At 49.4% G+C, this 23,635-nt stretch overlaps 1 protein-coding gene and 1 long non-coding RNA gene across 4 annotated transcripts in view; one reads left to right on the top strand and one right to left on the bottom strand.

Annotated features, from left to right (window-relative positions):
• The window catches only part of LOC104148338 (uncharacterized), a 280,102-nt gene that overhangs the window by 118,575 nt on the left and 137,892 nt on the right, over positions 1–23,635 (bottom strand). Inside the window, exon 3 of one of the 3 annotated variants that reach the window (XR_011143617.1) lies at positions 7,413–7,638. The exons of the other annotated variants lie outside the window; for them this stretch is intronic. This is a non-coding gene — a long non-coding RNA (uncharacterized lncRNA). The remainder of the gene's footprint in view (positions 1–7,412; positions 7,639–23,635) is intronic. 3 annotated transcript variants of the gene reach the window in all.
• On the top strand, positions 10,500–11,462 carry FOXB1 (forkhead box B1). The gene has a single exon (XM_068957781.1). It carries the CDS (start codon positions 10,500–10,502, stop codon positions 11,460–11,462), a length of 963 nt encoding a protein of 320 aa, XP_068813882.1.

Here is a 23,635-nt window from a genome sequence, read left to right on the forward strand (position 1 = left end):
TTCCCAGGTACTTATTTTGATGACATGAAATGCAGCTAATTAATTTTACATGCATATTAATTTCGGATCTATTTAGCAGCTCCCTTTGTGAAGGCAGATTTAATATTTGTCTTTCTAACCTTTTTGGGCAAATTCCTCGCTCAGTGTTGAAATGAAGGTGACTTTTTAAACACATTTCAACTGGTTTCCCTTTCCTCTGCGGAGCCTCCGCTGACACCGGGTCGATCCCTCCCGCGTGAAGATGCACAAGGGCTGATTATCCAGAGCTTCCCGCCCATCTATAACTGTTGCAGGATACGGCTATTGAATTTAAATCCGATTAATATTTAATATTAAACATTTCTGAGGGAATTTTTGTTTGTTTTTTGCAAAGCACAATATCCCACGGACATTTTTTAAATAGCTGCTCTTAATACAATGCTTCTTGGAAAAATTATGAGAATTCAAGTATTGCCTAATTAGAAAATGAGTGTAATCCTGTGAACCTGCTCGCTGCCTTCTGATCCTCGCAGTTCTCCTACTCGCGCTGAGAAAATGCAACTTCCCCGCCAGAGCCCAGTGCTGCCACTGCTCCCGATACCGCGGAGGGATCCCCCGAGCGTCCTCCACGAAATACTTAAGATTTCACCTCTCTCTCTTTCAAAAAGAGATCGCACTTGATTCTGTCCAGAAAACTATGAAAGAGGAGATCATTCCTCTTCTTCCAGCATTTCGTGCAGAGATTAAGGGGTTAATCGTATCGTGAGCTTTCCCACTCCCGAGATGTTGAGAAATGATTTAAGTAGGGGGGGGGGAAAGAAAGAAAGCCGTAGCCTGTACGATAAATTCCCGGCGATACCCTTTTTTCCCTTTGCTGAAGCCGTACTAATTGCTGTATTACAGTTATCTCTAGGATTACAGGAAATAAAAAGGTATCTAGATAGATCACGGCTGCAAAATAAAGTGCGCGCGGAGCGTGCGTGCAGGAGGCGGCCGGAGCGCGGGGCCGGGTCTCCCGGCCGCTCCCCCCCGGCGCCGGGGCCGGGGCCGGGGCCGGGGCGCGGGGTCCGGCCACCCGGGCGGGGACGGCGCTGCCGAGCGGCGGGGGAGCGCGGGAAAGGGCTTTCTAAGCTGTCTACGCAAGTGCTGTGGCGTCGTAAAACTTTTATCCCTCTTTCTGGATAAATTAATGAGCAATTTAATTAATAAAATCAGAGAGTAGTGTAAGTGCTATGATAATGAAGTTAAATGAGCGCGCAGTAAAATATTCACTAATCCAGCACATTGGCAAATGCCCCCTTAATTCTGCTTAGCACTAAAAGGGTTTCGAGCACCATAATGAGATTCCTCTGTCTGCTAATTAATTGACACTCTCCTGAATATTCATATGTGCTAGCACCAATACGTTCCTAATTACACCGCGGAATGGATCTCAGAGGAAAGTAAATCGCCATAGACTTAATTAAAATAATGTATGCCAGATCCAGCTCGCTGAAGATGAGACATTTGCCATCAAGCAGTACAAGAAAGTGGCACCTGGTTTGTAGCGAAAAATGAGGAGAAAATCTTTATCCCTCCCAAGGTGAAGTCAGTAGGGGCTGGAAGTGCCAAGCTTTTCAGCCTTAAGCTCTGGAAGCGAAAGAAGGCCTCGCCCCCCGTTAAAGGTGGCAGGGTGCGAACGGCGGCGGCGGCGGCGCGGCAGCCGTGGTTCCGGGCTGCGCTGCGCGGAGCAGCCCCGCTGCCCCCTTCCCAGCGCTGGAGCTGGCTCTGCGCGGAGAGGGGAAGAAATCTGGTCAGGGATGCCCTCTACAGAGGCGTTCGGGGAAAACCGTTTGTCTCCAACGCGCGGCGAGAGGGCGGAGGAGGAGGAGGAGGAGGAGGGCTGCGCGGAGGAGGGAGAGAGGGAGGGAGGGAGGGGAGCATCCACGTTTGTAAACTTTTCCTTGAGGGAATCCGGTGCCTTTGAAGCTCAGTTTCTGACTGGATTGTTCTTTGCACCTCTAGACTAAATACTATGAGCTAATATTTTACATTCAAATTGTTCTCTGTTGAAGCCGTGGCAGGTTTCACGGAGAAAAAAGAGTGCCTGCCGCTGCCCGGCCGCCGCCCTGACCCGGGGGAAGCTGCGGCGCGGGCCCGGCCGGGCTGGCGGTGCCCCGGCCACCGCGGCTCCCGCTGCCGCGGCCCACTAGACTAGCGCGCCTTGGTAGGGGACCTCTCCCTACCAGCCCAGGAAAGGAAAATGAAAATTGGTTCCTTGGAAAAGCCAGCTTTAAAAAAAACCACCACAGGTTAGAAACTGAAAAGAGTTTATTTGAAGACACACAAATGCATATTTATTATACACATGTAGGCATTAACAATGTAAATTACACCGACAGCACTTGCTGGTTGTTTATTCATTAGATCTTTAGAAAATCTACATTGCCTGCAGATAGCGAGATGATAATGTGAAATACACAAGCCGTTTACGCAGGCAGCGCCGCGCAGCTCCGCACGCGGCCGGCAACAGGTCCGCGGGCCGGGCGGCTCCGCGCCCGCGGAGAGCGGTGGACCGACTCCCCTCCGCTGGCTCCGTGACTTTCAGCAGTATAAATGTGCCTCCATGAGAAAATACTCGTGCCAGCTCAGGCTGCTGCCCTCTAAAACATGGGGCTAGAGTTTTCACAGGTCGTGGCCCAAGAGAGACCAAAGTCAGAAGGAAATACTTTCCAGCGAAAGAAATCCAAGGGGGCTCTCCCCTTTACGACAGAGAGCAGAGCTCTTATCTTTCCGAGAGCTCAAAAAACTGCCACTCGGAGTGCCTTTTATTCCTATGTAGAATCTTTCCTCGCCAAAGGAAAAAAATACTCTATCAAATACTTTCCTCTTTAGCTGATTAAATGCCGTATGACTACAGTATCGCTCAGTAATAACAGACAGAGAAAAAACATAAGGGAAGAAATCGCTGCGGGGAAATCTTTTCTAAAGTTAGATCCAAAGAACCTCTTGCAGGAATGAAATATTAAAGAAGGTTAATACGTCTTTCGCTGCAGAGCTGAGGGTTGATGGGAAGACGGGAGCTGTGCTCACGTTGTGAGGGTGGCGGCCGGGGAGCCGAGGCGGGTGGAGGCTGGCAACAACCGGCAGTAGTGCTGGAAGCCCGCAAGGCTCGGGGAAAGCCAGCCGCGCTTGGCTGCGCGCTGCCCCGCTGGCCGCGGCACCCCTCCTCGCCCTGCTCCCTGCTCGGGGCCGAGCGCGGGGCTCCGGCCGGGCCGGCTCGGCGGCCTCGCGGTGCCGCCACGGCCCGGGGCGCGGCCGGGCAGCCCTGCTGCTCGTCTGGAAGTGACGGCGGCCGAAACAGGGAGCGGGTGTCGTCCCCCCGCGGTGGGCCCGGGCTCTGCGGGCGGCCGGGCGCGGGAGCGGCGGCGGGCGGCGCTGGCCCGGCCCGCGGCAGAGGCGCGGCCCCCGGCGCTGGCGGGGGGGCCCGGGCGCTCGGGAATTGGCCTCCCTTTTTGGCCGGCTTTGTGGGTGGCAGCCTGGTGGGGCGGCGCGGGGAGGGGGAGTGCGGCGGAAAGGGGAAGCGTTGAGCAGCGGCACGCACGCACACACGGTTACACAGCCTGGCCCCCCCGGACGCCGCACGGTTTTATAGCTATAAGTTAAAGATCTGTTTGCAAACATGCCCCCTGCCAATAGGGAAAAAATACACGCATTCAAAGTTCAGACCCCAATTAAATCCCAGCTCGTTAAAGGCTTCACACAATGGGGGAAAATGTTCCCCTTAAAGTTTGGATTAGTCCGAATTCCTCAAATGGTTACTGCCTTTGGTTTTAAAGAGGGGAAATAACTGTAACATGCATGCCAGTATTCTTGTGGAGACGCAGTTTAAAATCGTCGTCAATTGCCATAAAAACCATTTCACAGTGTTTGGCTTAGTAGTAACTGAAGCTATTTAAAGGTGTTTTTGCCCGGCATCGCAGACATGCAATTCGGGAAAGACTTACATTCACTATGCATTTTGCACTGCAATTCTGGCCACTTGGAAAAGGGGACCTTACCCTTAATTTTTTTCCTTTCTTGTTTTGTGCGAAAAACCAAGACAAGAGCAGGCTGTAGGAGAAAGCATCAGTGAGACAAGCATGGCTTCGACGAATCCTGAAGAGTAAAAAAAGTAGTTTATGAAAACAAACTGATTTGGATTCAAGAGTTTCTTTAAAAAAAAAAAAAAGAAGAAAAGAAAAAAGAAAGAAGGAAAAAAGAAAAGAAAATCAAGTTTGCTCCACCCAGCTATTAACCAAAGCACAATACCTTTTTCTGGGTGGTACTGCACAGAAGTTGATTCAGTTTTGACAATGTTGTTTAGCTATCATTTGCTATTTTGAATGAATGGGAGCAATCCCCCTTTTTACAACAGTTGTTTCCTATTATGGAGAGGTGCAGCAGTTGAGGGCAGACATGTGAAAGTGGCTGTTTGATTCCCTTTTTCATCCCCCTGACCCTGCCTTTGTCCCTCCTCACCCTGGGAATGTCACGCCTCACTACTTCACTTTGAGATGCTCTAGAAAGTGGCTTTGTTATTCCCTTTTAGACATACACGAAATTGTTCTCATTCCCCCTGCTGTAAAAGATACTTCAAATTGGGACTCGGTTCACAAGTGCAATGCAATTTGGCTTAGCTCAACCTTTGTTCTGCTTGTACAAATGACCAAACAGTGCACACATTATACAGTTGATCTACTGCTCCCTTTACACCAGAGTTAGGGGCTGGGAGAAAAGCAAGTTAATCCCTTCAATACTAAGGTGGCATTTTCAATATTTCCTATAATGTGAAAAAGGGAAGAGAGGGTGGCTTGAAATGCGACATTTTTTTAAAAGAGAAGATTAAAAAGTGTGCGAGGCCTCCCCTGATACTTCTCCAAATAAATAAAACAAATCAACAAACCCCAAATGTTTAGATAAATACTCCTGCACCTCCTGGAAGACTAGGGAAGGGAAGGGAAGGGAAGGGAAGGGGACTTCACTGCAAAGCTGGGGTCTCAGGGCAATAACGTCGAGGAATACTGCTGGAATCCGCAGTAACAGAACGGTACTTGGGAGCCCACCTGGGGCGAGGCGCTGACACCGCGGAAGCCCGCGGCCCTGGCGCACTCCTGCTCACTCACCCAGAGGACGGGAGCAGGCGGACAGCCGCGCCGCGGGGCCCGGCTGCGGGCAGGAAGGGCGCAGAGACTGCGCACCCGCGGTAGGCACGGCAGCGCGTGTAGCCCGGGCTCCTGCACTTAGTGTGTCGGACCCGCGGAACCCTGGCACCCCTCAGAGCCGCCCCTGCGGAGTTCCCGCTGGTCCGGAGGCAACACTGTGGCGCTGCGCTTACCGCGTTCGGGTCTGCTCCCGGCGCCAGGTGGAGCACGGAGGGAAAAGGAGCTCTGCTGGGAAACCAGCTCCTGGGGGAGCCAGGTGCCCCGGGACAGGCCTGGGACGGAGGAGAGGGAACAGCAGCCTTTTCCCAGGGTTGGGACACCGGGCAGCCTCAGGCGCTGGGGCCGGGCGCAGCTATGCCCGCCGCCCAGGGACAGGACCCCGGGGGCGCCCGGGGCAGGCAGCGGCCGCTGCCGAGGGCGGCCCCGCCGCAGCCACGAGAGGCCCCTGAGCTTCGACAGACTTCGGGCCGGGCGCAGCCGCTGCCGGGGCTCCGCATGCCCCCGGCGGGCGACCCGCTGCTCCCAAACACCCCGTAAGCCGGGCCGAGGCGGGCACAGGGCAGCGCGCACGGCCGAGCCCGTCTTCCTCGGGGGCCGCCCGACAGGGCCGCATGGGCCCCCGGTGAAGAGGGAGGGCAGGCAGTGCCAGGGCTGCCTCCCCCCGAACCCAGGTGAGGGTGAGGGTCCGTCAGCCCTACTGCCTGTGGCTGAAGGAGGGTGCCCTACGGCAAGGGACATCCTCCGACCCATCCCCGGGCGCGGCGCAACGGGGCCAGGTCCCGTGTTGCGCTGTCGGTGCTTGAAACCCCCGACGGGGCGGGCGGGCGGGCAGAGGGCAGGTAGACAGCTTGCATTAAGTAACGCGACAGCGCTGTGGAGCCAGCGGGCGCCGGCAGGGCAGGGCAGGGCCGGCGGAGTGCGGAGCCCCGCGGGGCGCAGCCGTGCCCGAGCCCGGCCCCTCTGGCACAAAGGGCACTGCAAATCCCAAGCGGTTACGTTGCTATTAGGAATATAGGTTTGGGGAGCAGTCCTCAGTTGAGCGTTGACAGGCAGGGGGAGTTTGTTTAGTGCTCAATGCGAAAGGAACAAAATCCTTTTGAAAAGGCGCTAAGTAGTTTCACGCCAAAGTGGCAGATTTGGTAAAGAATGTGCGGTGGGACAAAGCCCCGCCGCACTCAGCCGCAGTTCCCAGAGCGGCCGGAGCACTTCGGCACTCCTCACCGGGAATTCAAACACACAAATAAAGCGGGAGAGCCCAAATCTCTCCGCTTCCTTCTCCCTGCCGGCCCCCGAGAAGCAAAGAGAAACAGAACCATCACAAAAAAAGAGAGCGAGGCTTAGCCGAAATGCAGCCACAACCAGCAGCCTGGAGTTGACTTTCCAAAACGGGGGAAGCTTGCTCAGAGCCTGGCATTGTGTTTCGCAGCCTAGGAAACCCTAAGAAGCTGGTACTTCCCCCCTCCCTTCTCTTTTCTCCCAACTGGTTTGTAAATATTAACAAGGTTGTGTGAGCTATTCTCTCACGGTGTGTGGATTTTTTTATCCCTGGAAAACTTCTTGGCTTCCTCCCACAGCCCCTCTCCCACTCCTCCCCCTCTGCAAAGGAACACACCTGCCTGCAGCCAGAAGGATTCAAAATCAATATTGTATTTGTCACTTTTCTGTCTCCTTTTCCTCTCTCAACAGCCCCGCTTGCCACTGAAGCGAATTGTGGATTTATGGAGGAAAATTAGCATAAATTATTACCAAATCTGTAAACGTGTGTGGTCTTGCTTGTGGGAAAGGAGGCTATTGCGAACCTTCCATGCAGAAAGGTGGTCCGTGATGGGCTCCATGGAAGGGCTGAATGGCTATTGCACGAAATAGATTTCCATTAGGTTTGCACATTGATATAATTGACTTATGTGTATTTTATACAGTTTTCCCAACACTTCTCTTGAGCTTCTTATTTGAACTAGGCTTCAGAAAAACGTCTATTTGTTTTGGTTTTCTGCACAATGGATTTAGAATCACTTTGCAAGCACTCGCACTCGCCCCCTCTCCTCCTCCCCTAATGTTGGCTTTCAAAGTAAAAGGCAAATGCTACAAGTTACATTTAAATCCTATATTGCCCAAGTCTATCATTTGTTGGGTGCTTAACACGAGGTGAAACTCTGGGTATCAATTACCGGGATCGCTCTGCCCGCCCTAGCCCTCCGCTCACACATTCCTTTGCACGGAGGAAAAAAATCGGGCCGCTTACAAACATACCTCATTTGCACTCGGAGCAGCAAATGACAACGGAAGTCGACTTGTCTTTAACTTTACAGCTTATGGGTTCCCATTTGCGCCAGTGGGTTTTTTTTTTTCTTTCTTCGAAAATAAAAGGCACCGGCAAAAAGAAGAAAAGAATTTGTCAGCCTGTGGATTTTATTTACGCCCGTGCTGCTGCTTTTGAGCTCTCGTTTTCACAGGCATCCCAAGGAGTGAACTTGGGCTGAAAGACAAAATCCGAACGGGGGATTGTTAGAAGTTCACTGTGTGCGTACCGGAGGGTGCTCCCCTTAAATTCACATATTTGGGGGTTCTCAACGCAAAACCAGAAGCCTTCTGCTCGGTGTATCCGGGCTCATTTCAGAGTACTGTCTTTCTAAGAAAACTCCACCAGCTCATCACCTTCTTACCTTCCAAAAAAGTGTGAGGGCCGGTTTCCTGCCCCGCCCGGCTGGCACAGAGCACCTCGGCGTTTGTGAACTGAGCACGACAGCTCCCAGGCTTTGAACGCCCCGGAGCCCCCCGGCCCCTCTCTGCAGGGGGTCATGACATGCGGCAGGTCCTGTGGCCCCCCCTCCCCCCGGGCTCGCCAGCTTGGCATCGCGGGGCCAAGCTCAGCTGCTCCGATTCCGCGAAAACACCACTATTTCCCCGTTATTCTCTAAACGACATCATGCCCCGGGAGAGAGAGATTAGGCGGGACGGAAGGCAGCTGGGTTGCAAGCGGGGAACCCAGTTTAAGAGACACGACGTCGGGTCTAGTTGCAGTGTTAAATGCGTTTTCAAGCTCCTGCAGGATTTCAGGGAGCCTTACTTAATGGGAACTGTCCCTAAGAGGAGACTCTAATCTGCAGGCAGAGCCCACATCTCGCACAGGCTGTCGGTGCGGGCGCTCCCTCCCCCACCCCAGTTATTTTTGCTGAATTAAGAAGGTGACATTATTCTTTTCTTCAAGTACTTCTGTTAATATTGAAAAACGTGCGCTTGCATTTCAAGCGGCCGCGCTCAGTCTCAGCAGCCATTTCAATATTAATGAAATTGTTTAATCTCCTAAATTCGTCGTGTTTAAGTTACGTTTTGGTGAGTTATTGACCGACTCCGAAAATATTGTTAATGGAGTGGATGCGTATTCACCACAACGGATCTTTCTTCCAGGGCTTGCAGCTCCTGAGCCAATCTTTTATCCTAGTTCTAGGGTAACAGGATGCACCGCAGCCTCGGGAATACACATCACACAAACTTCCCCCATACACCAGTGCTAGCCTGGGACCTCCAGGGCCTGAGCCTCCTCCCGGAGCACCCGGCTGGCAGCGAGGTGCTCGGCGGAGCTGCGGCTCCAGGATCGGGCCGTGGCACTGGGGAAGGAGGCAGGAGAGCGGAGCAGAGAAAGCCGCAACTCGCGTCTTAGACAGCCCGCCTGCTTGTACCTACTTGAGCGTGTGCACCGCGAAGCGCAGAGGCACAAGCTCAGCGTGAGCTCGTTCAGGGACTCCCGCGGGAGGTTTCAGGTTGCCGGTAGCCAGCGCAGTGGCCAGTCGCACGGACCAGGCAGCCCGGACGGGCCGTGCGGAGCCAGCGCGGGGGCGCCGGGGCCGGGAGCGGCGCAGGCGGCGGGCAGCGAGCGCAGGCGGCGGCGCCGCCGCGTCCGCCCAGGTCGAGCCCGGGCGCCGCGACAGATTTTAAGGCGACTTCCACCTTTTGGCCCCAACAGGTTCGGGGAACTACACCAACGCGCGCGTCTAGAGCGGGGGGGAGGAAGGCAAACTTCCCCCGGGCGGGTACGGAGGAGCCCCAGTCTTTTCTCTTCGCCAAAACAAGCCTTCGCGAGCGAGGCAGGGCTCAGCCGGAGATGGCAAAGAGAAAGTCTCTCCTTACCAGGGAAGAAGACTCGCCTTAAGTTAGCCAACAATACAAATCAGATAACAATGCAGAACAAACAGAATACCACAGCCAAGCAATTTCCATGTCAAACATCCCACTGCTCGGTAGCTCCATTTGTAAGTGTGAATTGCAGACTAAGCTTCCTGCAAAGTCCACAGAAAGGTTAGTGCATACCTTCACTCCCCCTCTCCCCCCCCCCCCGCACCCCTGTTACTGGGTACCATCACACTGCAATTCCGCTTGCGGAGCCTTTTCACCTCTCGCCTTGTCTTCAAATGGAAATGATTCCTATTGGCCCAAGGTGTCCATGTAAATAGGTGTAAATGAAACCAGATTATGCCTTTCTCTCCAGCCCCCTCCTCCCCGCTCCCCTCCCCCTCCTCCCAAGGCGATTGTCATATGATAGCGAAGAAGTGGCACATTAATGAAGCGCCTCTACAGGGGTCTTTTCTGCTCATGTCACCACATAAAACTATCAGATGGTTAGAGGAAGGACATGGAGGCAACTACTTAGCTCATCTCAGCTGCCGAGAAGCAAACAAGCCCCTGCTACAGTCCAGCTGCCGGTGGTGTAAAAGAAGCTGATTCAGCCCGCGGAGGAGAAGGCGGGGGGTGTACAAGAGGATTCCCCAAACTGAGACAGCTCGCTGCCGCCTCAGGACTAAAACGGAGCAGTGGCCGGGAAGGAAGAGAGAGAGGCGCCGGAGGACCGGGGTGGGAAAGAGTCCGGACTCCCAGCTGCGTCCCGAATGCAGACTGTCAACTTGCAGCAACTTTAAGGTGGGCATATGTAGGGCTGGCGCGGAGTGGGGTGGGAGCCGGAGGGGCGAGGAGGGGATGGGAAGGGGGTCCCCTTCTCCTCCTCCCCAACCTCAGGAGGCAGAGCTAACACTAGAGTAACTTGGCTGGCGCTGGGCTGCTGCGGGGCGGCGGGGCTGCGCGAGGCCGGACCGAGGAAGGGCACGTCGCTTCCCCCCGCCGGCGGCGCACGGCTCCGGCTCACCTCCCCTGCCCCCCGTCCGCTCCCGGAGGACTAAGCTCCGCTGCGCCCCTTGTCCGCGCCTCTCTTTCTCCACCCCCGCCCCCAGCCGCTGCCTCGGCCGGGTGTCGGTGCAAACCCTGTCGGACTCACCCCTCTCCCCTCACCCCGACCCCTTCCTTGTCGCTGCCCTTCTGCAGATCTCTGTGGGTCCCCTAGCGAAGATGCCTCGCCCGGGCAGAAACACGTACAGTGACCAGAAGCCTCCCTACTCCTACATCTCCCTGACCGCCATGGCGATCCAGAGCTCCCCGGAGAAGATGCTGCCCCTGAGCGAGATCTACAAGTTCATCATGGACCGGTTCCCCTACTACCGGGAGAACACGCAGCGCTGGCAGAACTCCCTCCGCCACAACCTCTCCTTCAACGACTGCTTCATCAAGATCCCGCGCCGCCCCGACCAGCCGGGCAAGGGCAGCTTCTGGGCGCTGCACCCCAGCTGCGGGGACATGTTCGAGAACGGCAGCTTCCTGCGCCGCCGCAAGCGCTTCAAAGTGGTCAAGTCGGACCACCTGGCCCCCAGCAAGCCGGCCGACGCGGCGCAGTACCTGCAGCAGCAGGCGAAGCTGCGCCTCAGCGCCCTGGCCGCCACGGGCACCCACCTGCCCCAGATGTCGACGTACAACCTCGGCGTGTCCCAGCCCTCCAGCTTTAAGCACCCCTTCGCCATCGAAAACATCATCGCCAGAGAGTACAAGATGCCCGGCGGACTTGCCTTTTCCACGATGCAGCCCATGCCGGCCGCCTATCCCCTCCCCAACCAGTTGACTACGGTGGGCAGCTCCATTGGCACGGGCTGGCCCCACATGTACAGCTCCGGCATGATCGACACCGCCACCCCCATCTCCATGGCCAGCAGCGAGTACAGCGCGTACGGCGTGCCCATTAAGCCGCTCTGCCATGGGGGGCAGACTTTGCCGGCCATCCCCGTCCCCATCAAGCCTACTCCCGCCGCGGTGCCGGCGCTGCCGGCGCTGCCCGCGCCCATCCCCACCATCCTCTCGAACTCGCCGCCCTCCCTGAGCCCCACGTCCTCGCAGACCGCCACCAGCCAAAGCAGCCCGGCCACCCCCAGCGAGACTCTCACCAGCCCGGCGCCCGCCCTGCACTCGGTGGCGGTGCACTGACCCGGGCCGCCCGCGCGGGCGCCGCCGCCGCCCGTCCTCCAAAGTTTCCTCGCAGTCCTTCCCTCTCCCCTTCGCTCCTGCCTTTCTCTTCTTGCCTTCCCTCTCTCTCTCCTTTTCCTTGAAGGCAGAGAAAACTCCCCGCGCGAAAACGGAGGTTTGCCATTCATGTGAGCCGCCTTTCTGCTTCGCCCTTTCCGCCGTGCTCTCCTTCAGGGTCTCGGTTTCTTTGCTGTTTCTTAACTTTTTTTTCCGCTCTTTTGGGGCAAAATGAAACAAACCCGAGCTGCCCTCCCCCTCCCCGCCCGGTATGAACTGCCATCTGCATCACTAGTTTTCCAAAAGTACTTCAGGCATCTTCGCTTTGCTGCAGACTAGACGAGCCTTGCCCGGCTTTGCCTGTTTGCTTTCCTTTGTCTGGGGAAGAGCAGGGTTTTTATATGGGACCGATCTTTAAAATCATAAACAGTGTGAAACGGCTGCAATCTCACGGCATGAGAGCAGCAATGTTTCCAGCCTCCAAGTAACAAACCGCTTGGATCTTGGAAACCCTGCAAAGCGCTTGTTTCCTCTGTGCGTGTGTGTGCGTGCGTGTGCTTTGCTGTTACGAAAAAGGGCAGCATTGCTGCAGGGCGAGACCGCAGGACCTGCAGGCCGGCTCACCGTTAAAACCGAGCGGTGCGCCGGTAGCCGAGGCCACACAGGTTCAGGCGGGGCGGGCGAGCGGCGGGCGGGGGCGGGCGAGCGGCGGCGGCTCCCCGGGGGCGGCGGGGGCGCCGAGGCCGCGGCCCCCGCGCGGGTGGCCGAGCCGCCTGGCAGCGCAGCGCAGCGCAGCGCGCACCGCCGCTGCCCGCGCAGCGCCCGCCTCGCTGTAAATACTGGACTGGAACCTGCACTGGAAATCAGAGGAGGTCCCCTCTGCAGTACCTGTTGTAACGTGAATGTTTACTGCAGGTTTCAGGCGGAAGAGAAAGAGAAGTTAATTTGTCTGTTGACCTCTGATTAATTTGAAGGTTTGGGGAGCTGGGGGTTGTTTATTTTTCCATTTTGTAGCTATTTATTTCATAGCTTAGAAACAAACAAAATCAATAATAAAAATAAATCCGTTACCAAGCACAACGCCCAGCATAGCTTATGAAAAGCTGCTGAAGTCACTGGTAAATCGTGGAAAAGCGTCATAACAGCAGGTCCAAACTGCGGAGGTAATCCTGATTTCTGCTGGAGCTTTGCAGACAAGCAGAGAAGGGGCTAGGGAAACTGTAAATGTTTGTGAATAGGAATGATTATAAAATGTGTAAAATGCACTTTTGTTTGATATATACCTTTCTAGTTTTAGGTAGTTTGCTGGAAACTGAACTGTTGTTCTGTTGTGAACTGCTTAAGATAAAAAAAGAAAAAAAGAAAAAACACCTACAAAACGCGTGTCTATCGAAGCTGTAAAGAAATTTCTTTTTAACTTTTTTCCTGTACAGAGTAAGCATGACATTTTAAATATTGATGTTCTTGTTCCCAGCATGTGTGTTTTAAGACAAAGGCTAAAAAAGTGTCTACGTTAAATTATGAACCTAGTCGTCCAAATAATATTTTCTCATTAAAATATGTAAATGCAGATTTAGTTTCTTATTTGTCTTTTTGAAGAGTTTACATGAGAAAAGTAAGAGCATTAGTTCATGAAAAAGGAATGACATTATTCCAATATTTAGATAATCTATATAGCATTTTCACATGAGGTTGCTAAAAATACAATTATTAACATACTGCAACATGCTAGATTATTAAATAGTCATTACCAATGGATTACTGAGGAAATAAGTGCGTTTTCTGTATTTTGTCTATAAATACACACAGATACACATATGCATTTGTGTATTATACAGAGCTATACTGAATATATACACATATAGCATATATGCATGTGTGTGTGCATATTTATCGCTTACTTGCTCCCAGTTAAATTTCTCTAGTAAGGATACAATTAGTGAATTTCTACGATATAGAGTAAAAACATAAAAGACAAAAAAACTTTAAAGAATTGTTTTCCTTTGAAGGCTCAGAAAACTAAATTTTTGTCATTTGTGTGTTTTCTTACAAGCAAGAGGCATACCAAAATCTTTTCCAGATTAAAAGTAGAACACTGTAGTCTTTTAATTGTGATTTAAACCTCCTAAAGCACTGTAATTACTTTGACTAATGTTATTATTTCCTCATCTCTATTAATCACAGTCTTAACAAGTGGTAGGTTGGAAGCTGTAACACTCAAAATTTTATTAGTTTTTCTGTAAACCAAAACACAGCCACTTTTAAAAAGTAAAGTCAATGTAGCTGACTGGAATGAAAACTGGATCCCGAGCACCTTCCAGTAGGGCTCTTCAGTTCTTTTAGGGATCTTGCAGAAGATTCTGCAGTTGTTGAAAATGATACAAGCAATCTAGTGAAGTTAGTAAATCAGTCTCTCAGAGGTTTGCGCTAACAACGCAGTCACAAGATAACTGGATGCTTAAACGCTTATTAAAAAGAAACCGCCATTGTATTCTAATGAACGCACAGGCTTCGGTAATTCTACCTCAGTGATTTTAAGGAGATTTATCCCTGCTTGATCTCTATCTGAATTTCTGGACCATAAACAGAGCAAGTGACACACCCATTTCTCTAACTACATATAGCGAGGTACTCGCAAAAGTTTTAAGATTAATGTAGAGGTTAATTAATCCAGTTGCGACTTTTTTTTTTTTTTTTAAGAGAACGGATCCCACACACAGAAAAAAAGGTGGAAAATAAATGAATCATTGGGCTGATTAAAATGCATGAAGCTGCTAAAGCTTGTCAGATGGGGGACAACTGAACTCATTCATCAAGTCCAACCCACGATTATATCAACACGATCAGCTAAAGAAAGCATTCAAAACTTATCACCAGATCAATGGACACATAACTCGACAAACTTTTCCTGAACAGGCGATGACCTACGTTTTTAAATGAGCAGGATTTTTTCTTGTTTTCCTAATTTCTTAAGATCTAGCAGTCAGAACAAATCCTCAGACACGAAACATGAGCTCAGCTAAAAAGACGAAGCTGCACTTTTTAAACTCTATAGCAATTAGCTGAGATAATGATCTGAAAAGATTATACCCCAAAACAAAATATTTTTTAAAGGTGCAATAGCTTCCTCGCTACGCAAGCCGATAGTAAGAATGGCAACTGAACTTTCAGAGTACCCTTTTCCTCCTTGTCTTTGCGACGTCCGCGGGCTGCCCAAGCCCAGGACCCACCTCGCCCGCGCAGTCCCCGCCGCGCGCTGAGGCGCGCTCCGGGCGCCCGCCGCGCATCTCCGCCTGCCGCACTTTGGGAAATGTTTCGATGCTTATTTCAAACAAACGCAGTTCAGTGCGTCGCTTGAATTTACTGCTTTGACTTGTTAAATCTCCCTAATGGCTCAAGTCCAATGTCAATAAACACAGATCTGAAATAAACCGGCAAGAGACAACAGTGTGGAGGGAAGGGACGAAGGGGGGCGAGTGAATCAGCCTCCACCGAGCTCAGTGTCAGGTTCAGAGATTTTGTTAGGGTCGTTTTTCATTTATTTATTTTTATTTTTATTTTTTTTGCCACTGAGACATTATAAGCTAAACGTATTTGATGCAAGGAGACGTTCGTTGCAGGCAAAATGGTCTTTTCTTTAGGAGGGAGTGCCTGAACCCGGGTGTATAAGGTAAGCCAGGAAACCCAGTCGCGCTTGGCGACTCGGATTTTTGCCGCATTTCAGTGCATGGTATGTGAATCCATTCTAGTCGGTATATTCCTTTTTTTTTTTTCTTTTTTCCTTTTTTTCCCCCCTCGACGTGTGACAAGACACCACCCCGCAAGACTGAATCCTCTATTGAAAGTAGCTAGGATCTTTCTCACCCAGGGTATTTATTTTCTCTTGGCCACTGGTAAGTACGGTCGGGGATCGTGTCTGTGGGGAAGGGCAATCGCTGCCAGGTAGAGAGAAAAGAAATCCTCAGCGACCCATGAGAGGGAATTTTATGAACAAGCCTCTCCTCAAAAGCGTTCCTTGGGAAAGGCAGCAAAAACTTCGCAGCTTCGTCAGCTTCAGTGCAGAATTATCTTTGACTCCTAATATAAATGTCACTTGATGTTTTTTGTTTTTGTTTTGAATAACAAAAAGAAAACGAGGCTGTGAAGCCTTAGAGGGGCTGTATTTGTTTCTTTTAAACTAACAACAAATTATCTAATTAATATGTTTCAATTACAGCATGAAAAAGAGAGGCTTTGGACCGCCTGCAGTGGGTTTACAATAGCCCCAGAGCCCACTATAAGAATTTACAATAACTTCACATCTGTTTCTTTATTTCCCACTTTTCGAGTCTAAAACTCCTCTCGAAATCACTTCAAACCGTGGCCCAAGTTATGAAATATGGTCTCTCTGCCAGGAAAAAAAAAAAGGTGTAAAAAAAAAAAAAAGGACAAAACTTTGCAGATCGAGGCTTCATTTGCAAGCTGGAAAGTGAAAGCCCCATTGAAGAGCATTAAACAAATATATTAGAATTCTGTCACTTTATGCAATTGAGTAGATCAAATAAAGGGTCCCAGGCCACTTCATTCACTCTCATTCACTTGAATAGAAAATGCAAAGAATAGCAAACCTAGACTGGGCCACCGATGTAGATTTAGCCCTTTTTTTCTAAGAGACAAAAAGGCTGAATTTTCACAAACACATTGCTGACTCGGGGACTAGGAAACCAGCACTGAAACCCCTTTGGAATTTAAATTCATTTTATCTTCCTCTCTCTGGGTCCGTTTGCACTACAGTGCAAGTTGCACTAGCACCCTTGTTTGGAAAAAAAATACAACACGATACAACAAAAAAATACAGGCTCTAGATTTCTTGCGCCGAGCCACGGTGCGTTTTGGGAGATAATATTTTTTCTTACAAAGAGTGAGGGAGAAAAAAATGGAAAGCACCCACCCTTTGCTCACGCTCCCTGAGGATCGCGGCCCTCCACGAGAAGCACACGCAACGTGCTCGCCGCTCCGCGGCCTGCCGCCCCGCTGCGCTGAGGGCACAGCGCACATGCGGAGGGCCGGCGTGCCTGCGCGGGGCCGCGCTCGGGAGAACCGCGGGGCACCCGCCGAGGGGGCTCGGCCTGGCGAGGCCCCTCCACCATACCCGCGCCCCGCAGCTGCCCGGCCCCCGCGGCGCCGCTCGGCACCCGCGCGAGCTCCGCCCGCCTCGGCCCGGCGACGCCCCCGGGCAAGGCCGCGGCGCAGAGCCGCTGGCAGCGCGGGGGCCGCTCGCCCGGGCAGGGCCCTGGGCCGCGGCTGCCGCGGGAGACCCCGCACAGCGCCTGCCGCTGCTCAGGCCGCCACGGCACTAGTAACATGCGGCATTTCGCTCCCATTGGGCTGCTTGGGAGCAAGCCACGAGACCACACGGGAGAAGAGCAACGGTTGCTGTTTTCAGAGGAGATGGATGAGGACGGATGGAGATGGACTCTGCTCCTGCTCTGGCAGCATTTCTAAGTCGAAATGGCCTTTCTGTCATCTTTCCTCTGCTGGGAGCCTGAGCACTGTGGTGGCCAGAACAGGCTGGAGCAGAGACACAGCATGCAGGGAGGGCCTGTGTCCTGCTCCCTCGTAAGTCTGTAACATGGCCCTGCTAGAAAACACACATGTTTGAAAGGTTAACTCATACCTCATTCACAGGCACTACCAAATAAAGGTTCTTAATTTTGTGCTATTTAGAAGGGCCTCGATATTTATTAAGTAGTAACTACAGTATTTTGCATTAATTAGAGCAGCTCCTTAGAGAGACATTACAGCCAAGAATAATCTCACACCACAGGAGAACTCTTAGCATTTCCACTTCCCCAACTAAAACAGCTGCAGACAGCAGCAAACCACCCGCATATACAAGGCTTATTTGTAAATATTAACTTAACATGCATTCCTCCCAAACATGCTATCAAAACATTTAGGCTTAGGCAAGGCTTCAGCTTCCATCCCCTTTCTTGCTTGCTTTTATGGCTACTGGAGAGACGATAGATTAAAAAAGGAAGGATTGGGCCCAAAACATGGACTCCATTCTATTCGCAGGCGTGCCAAACTCCCCTGGCCTCAATGGCAGGAGGTGCCTTCCCAGCCTTTCAAAAACTGCCAGTACATCTAGTGCCTGTCAAAGAGAGTTCAGGACCTCTTGGCCCCAAACTGCTCACTCACCCACACATTATTTCCATGTTTTAACAGTATAAGATACTAATTACAGAGTAATTTTATTTCTACCGCCTCCAGTGCGACTGGGCCACCAATTAAACATGAAACAAAGACTTGGATGAAACAAACAATCAGGCGCCAAAGCCTCTGTTCTGAAATCCCGGAACATCAATACAGTCTGTGTCAATCAGCTCTGGCCAAAAACATCTGCTTTAAATGTCCGGTCACTGTTAGGGCACGAGAAAGCATCCAGGTCCTGCAGGTCCTGCTGCAGGACATCGAGGTGGACAGAAGCCCCAGGCTGCAGAAGGTAATGCTCCATTGCCATCTGCAGATGGCAACCATCTCTTCAAACAATCCCAAGCACAGCTCCTCTGTATCACAGATTTCCACTGTTCCTCAGCAACCAGAGCAATATTAGCATCTGGTTCTCTCCTACCTCCTCCCATATTTCTCCCCTGTCTAGTCTTTGCAGACCTGGCTTGAAATTTTCACTTATAACTACTCAGCTACGAGCAGTTAACGACTTAGGTTCCTGGGAACAGAGTACTGAGAAGCTGAAAGGTGCAATTAGCATCCCAGGGCCTTAAAACAATGTTATTGCCTCGTCTGCGGGAGACACCCCTCCCCTGGTGGTAATGGGTGATGGATAGCTCTCCTATGCCTCTTTATAAAAGCATTCTGGGCCCACATAAAGAGGGCTGGCATGATCTCTCCCTGTGCTCTGGGCTCACCTCAACTTTTTACAGCATAGGGTTATTTAGTACTAAGACTGCTCACACACAGAGCAGGATGGGATTAGGCCTGCATGGACCTGCTGAAGGAGCCTGTAAACGCACAAGTGTATAATTTGTTTGCTCTCAACCTGTGCTTGATGTACTCGAGCCCTTGCTAATGATAATTTCATAATTAACCTTCATAATTTCTAGGTTAAGAAAGTTCTCTGGTACATGGGAAAGAGGATGAGTGGGAGACTGAACCCTGTTATGCAGAAGACTGAACAGGACTCCTAATTTCTGTTTTGTTGGTGCCTAAGAGAACTGCGCAATTGTAACAGAAACAAAAGTAGACATTCATCAGCTCTACACCTGCAGAAAGTAAACTTGTTAATGGTCCTGTTCATTTCTTTCTTAGCTACACCTTCCTCATCTTTCATAGGTCTAGAAGGGTCTGAGAATCTGCAGGGTCTGAGAAGCAGACGTATTTCTTGAACTATATGAGGACTACCCGGACTACATGGAGGTGTTTCCCCTGCTACTCAAAGGATATATTTAAGTTAGTCGTTTTCGTGATTTGCAAGACTGGAACCAGCATTTTCTCCCAGAAAATGACCGATACTGTGTATTTCAGAGGGAGACACACAACTCCTAAAATAAACCCTTCTACAGGGAGGGAAGGGCTTGTCTTTTGCTGTTTGCCTCATCAATGCTGAGTTTTCTCATCTGATCAGTCATATAATCCCCTAGTTACAGCATGGCTTGACTCACTCATGCTCATGAAAGCTTTATACAACAGGTATGGATTTCAGGGTAAAAATGTTAGTTCCGTTACCGTCAATAGAAACTTCCTACTGAACATTTACAAAGTCACCATTCTTAATACTTTTGAGATTTATAAAAAACAAAGTTTTGAGAAATTCTGTCTTTTCTGTGCTTTGATTCTGCTTTCTCAATGTGAGCCATCCTTCTGCACCAAAACCACATCGTCCAGCTTTCGTCTGCAGTAGTAAGACCACAGACATACCCCCCCCACACACACCTTTTCTAAACAACAAAACAAACATTTGTGAATCTCCAGTATTCAGCTCTCCAGGACTGTTAAGTAAAGCATCCAGTGCAGTGAGACTTGTGATAAAACCACCCAAGTTAAAAACACGGGATGTTCTTCTGAAATCAGCACTAAAAGAATTGGCAGATGGGTTCCTGTGGTGGAATTTTACTAATGAGATTAAACCTGACAATCATGCCTCCATCGTAGCTATGTTGATTAGAGCTGATGTAACGGTGAAGGATTTGTTAACTTTCTGTAGCATTTCTATACTAGCAAAATCCCTAGTGAGCATAGTTAAACTGGTATTAAAGCTGTTGCTATTTCACAGGGAACTCATGGCATAAGTCATGTCACTGAAAGTACATTTTGTCAGTATAATCTTCTCCAGTGTGAAGAGGCTTGCTGGCCCAGCTGTCAATGCAGACATATACATAGACAAGTTTTCCCAAGCGCTGCCCTGGTCATAGTGAATGCATTCATTCATGGCTGCCACCAGCCCCAAGCCATCCAGAAAGGATTCAGCCAGTTCTAAATCAGATTCGTATGACTGACTGTGTCCCCAGAGGGGAGAGGGCACATCCAGAGAAGGGGACCAGGGCACAAGAGGGCCAAAACTCCTGCTCTGCCTGTATACAGCCAGAGCTGGTCAGCCCAATCCAGACAACGGGCAATACCAGCTGGAATCAGGCAGAGTTTGACCACTCTGGAAATTACCTTGCTCTCTTCATCCCCTCCGAGTGAATTAAATGAAGGACAATTCACAGTAAACTTCATTGTGTACACAGAGTTACATATTACAAATCCCATTCCTGTCTATACATAGTTAGACATTACAAATCCCATTACTGTAAGGTGGTTTAGGCCACACCTTCTGAGTCTACTTGCTCATCAAGCTCTGCTACCAGAGCCTTGTTTTTGAGGAACTGAGTTTTTTCTTTTTTTTAAAAAAATCAGAAAATATACAAAGATCTACTGTCTTTTTTATCAGCTTGGTGCTATTCTGAAATGTTTCCATGAGCTCAAGATCAGACTGTTTGAAAGTCATCAGGCAGGAATCACCAGGGGCACCTAGTGAATGTTCAGATGAAGGCGCTCGGTTGGAAAATAAACCCAGCTCTGCCTGTAGCAGTCAAATTCTATCAAACTGGTCAGCTTTCTCTATCTGTAATTGATGTCTCTGAGTTGTGTATCAGCTTCCTAACTGGTTACAGACATGAATTATAAAACAAAATGCATTTCCAAAGTGAAGCAAAGCTTTGTCAGAGAACAGAGTCTCTGACTGATATGTCAGCTCATATAGCCACCCAGAACATTAGAAAAGAGGAAAACACATGAGACACCTAGCACTCTTGATCATTTGTTAACATTCTCTTTGCAGTTAACGGCTGCATATGTGGCTAAGCACTGCTTTTTCTTCTGCTCAAAATATTGAGAAACCTCCCAATTCTTTCTCTTTTCCTGAGCGTTTTCCTTTGTCAGTTCCTATAACTAAACAAATCATCTAAAAAAATGCAACTGTTTCACCATTACCAAACTCAGGGTGATTTTTTTTCTTTCAAAGTAAAGAGATATAGCTTAATGGGACAGTTTTGGGGTCTGCAAAGAAACTCAGTGAGATGAATTTGAGTCAGTAACAATGTGTTCCATAGTTCTCAGTGCAAGTCAGGGAGGTTATGGTTCTGTGAATGTGGATGTGGCATAGTTGGGTAGGAGGTCAATAGCACTGAGTTAAGTACTATTTTCAGCGTGGACTTCTCCTTCAGCTTTTGAGGATACAAAGCAGAAGTATCAATATTCATCCACTTCACCTCTGGGAATGCCTCTTTGGAAGGCTGGGAAATGATCTCACAGAACACTAGCAAGCGTCTGTACGTAATCTTGGCTCCTCAGAGGATCCTGATATCAGGTGGACTTCCTTGTATCTCCCAGGACACCAACGGGTAAAGTCTTTCTCTCTGGAGAGGGAGATGCAAATCATGCCAGTTCACTTCTTCTCAGCATTGGCTGAGAGGAAAGCCTGAGCTGACCTTTGCACAGCAGCCCTCGGAGCAGTGCTTTGGTCATTTGTCTTGTGCTAGCTTGGGTAACTCATGAGTTAGAAAAGATCTTGCTGTAGCAGCACAGAACTTCATAGAGGCTAATTTATCTTGCAGAAGCTCCCACCCCGGCCTCTCTTTGGGCCATAGAAAACTTCCCACTTTTGCAAGCACGTTATATCATACACTATTCACCTCCTCTGTTTGCATTAGTAAATTATACTAGTAAATTTTTTAAAAGAAAGCTTTTACTTACCAATTTCATTCATTCTGCCAAATCAGCTCTATCTATAAAACACTTGACTCTGAAGGAGCTGTCTAGGATTGACTCATATTGTCTGTATGGAGTAAATTCCCCCCAAACTGTTGTTTTGACTAAAAGAAATTATCCGAACAAATACTAATCTCCTTAGCAACTTAATGAAGTCTCCTTTGTGTGCTCCTTACTTCCACCCAACAGATTTGGTCTCATTTTAGTCACGCAGAGCAAGACTGTCAAACAAAAGCTCATATTCAAAGTTCCTATGCAGTTAAATTATGTATGTAAATATCTACCATGTCTACAAAAAGCATCATGCATACCAGGCTCAAGAAAATGCACGTGAAAAATCTGATCAATTTTGTTTTATTTTCTTTTCAAAATAAAATCACATTTCTCAGTCTCTATGGACAATTCAAAGCTCTAGGCAATAAGGTGCCATTTACTTTTCTGTTCCTTGGAAGTCGTCAAGCTATTGGCAATGCAACGCAGCAGATTCAATTGTGTAAAACACATGATTCAGACTATTCTGGAATGTTTCCATTTCATCTTTCACTAGCTGAAACTGTGTAATAGTTAACACACACAGCACTGAAAAATCAACAGAAAGATCTGACAAAATACTGCTATTCAGTGTTTTCTCAAATACTGCAGGATCCAGACCCTGCCACAATGAAAATTTCAATCTGTTCTCATAAGCTCCCTCAATGGCCTTGGTATGAGCAGTATTAGGATTTCATTCTGTAAGTTCTGTAAGGAGCTATTAGTGATAGCACTCAGGGAGCTCTCTCTGCACACAGGTGGTTTCCAAGACTGTCCACTGCTGTCCTGATGCTGTTATACTTTCAGTCCACAAAACAGCTCCCATTGATCTCAGTGAGGATGGCTTACATAGAACAGTGTCAAAAAACAAATCATACCAAAATCACTAGAATAAATTTACCTGGTTCCCTAAACATAATATTCTTTTTTCCCCCAAACCATACTTGTTTTAACAGCCCTCCCTTCCCAGTTCCTGTATGATACCCTACTAGACAAGAGACAGCAGTAGGTGAAATGTCTAGATGTTTGCTGACTTGTCAGAGGATGCACCCACTGACTGACTGGCTTACTGCTGCCAAAGTGAATAATATTTGGGTTCAGATTGCCTTTCTCTCAAAAAGGAACTAGTTTGAGCCTATCTCTTCTATCCAGCCAACACCTTTAAGAAAATACGTAGGAAGTTACTTAGTAGAAAGAGGTCTTTTACTCCTCTCAAGTTCGACTGCAGTTGGCCAAAACGTTCACCGTTACTTGCAGTGACTGAGAGAACACTGACAGAAAACATGGTTGCATCAGCCTCACTTCCTCAGTAAGCCAGGCTAAAAACTTCCAAATTTAGTTAATACAAACCAAAATCAGTTAGTCACAACCACTAGGACTGCCTAAACTGTTTTTCTACCCCCCACACTATCTAAAAACACAAGTGATTACATTGGTTTCATTGCTAACCTGAAGCAATTCTCCTCAACTTATAAGCTTCTGCTTTTATATCTGTTATTGTCTTGAATGGTGCAATTTTTAAGGGTATTTTGTTTCCTTGTCCCACTACTTGTCCTAACTGCCTTAAATTCCTTGTTTAATAATAGCACATGAATAATGCATCTTACAAAGAGAAATCAGGATGGGTTTCATTAATGCTAACAACTTGGCTATATTCTCACCACATGAAAATACTATAAGTAAAACATTTTCGATGCCAAATCTCAGGCTTATGACACATTAAATCATTTTGTTCAAAGCTCCTGTCAACTTTCCATTAGTTACTGATAAATCAAACAAGCTAAAATGGTGCAGCAAATAATCTCCTCCCACTTGGTACATGTATGATCTCCTTGGGACTGGCCTATTTACAACAG

This window comes from Struthio camelus, chromosome 12, assembly GCF_040807025.1.
Source record: "Struthio camelus isolate bStrCam1 chromosome 12, bStrCam1.hap1, whole genome shotgun sequence".
In the NCBI taxonomy this organism is placed as follows: Eukaryota; Metazoa; Chordata; class Aves; order Struthioniformes; family Struthionidae; genus Struthio; species Struthio camelus.

Excerpts from the sequence above, each read along its gene's own strand:
- FOXB1 (XM_068957781.1), top strand. The coding sequence starts at position 10,500 with ATGCCTCGCCCGGGCAGAAACACGTACAGTGACCAGAAGCCTCCCTAC.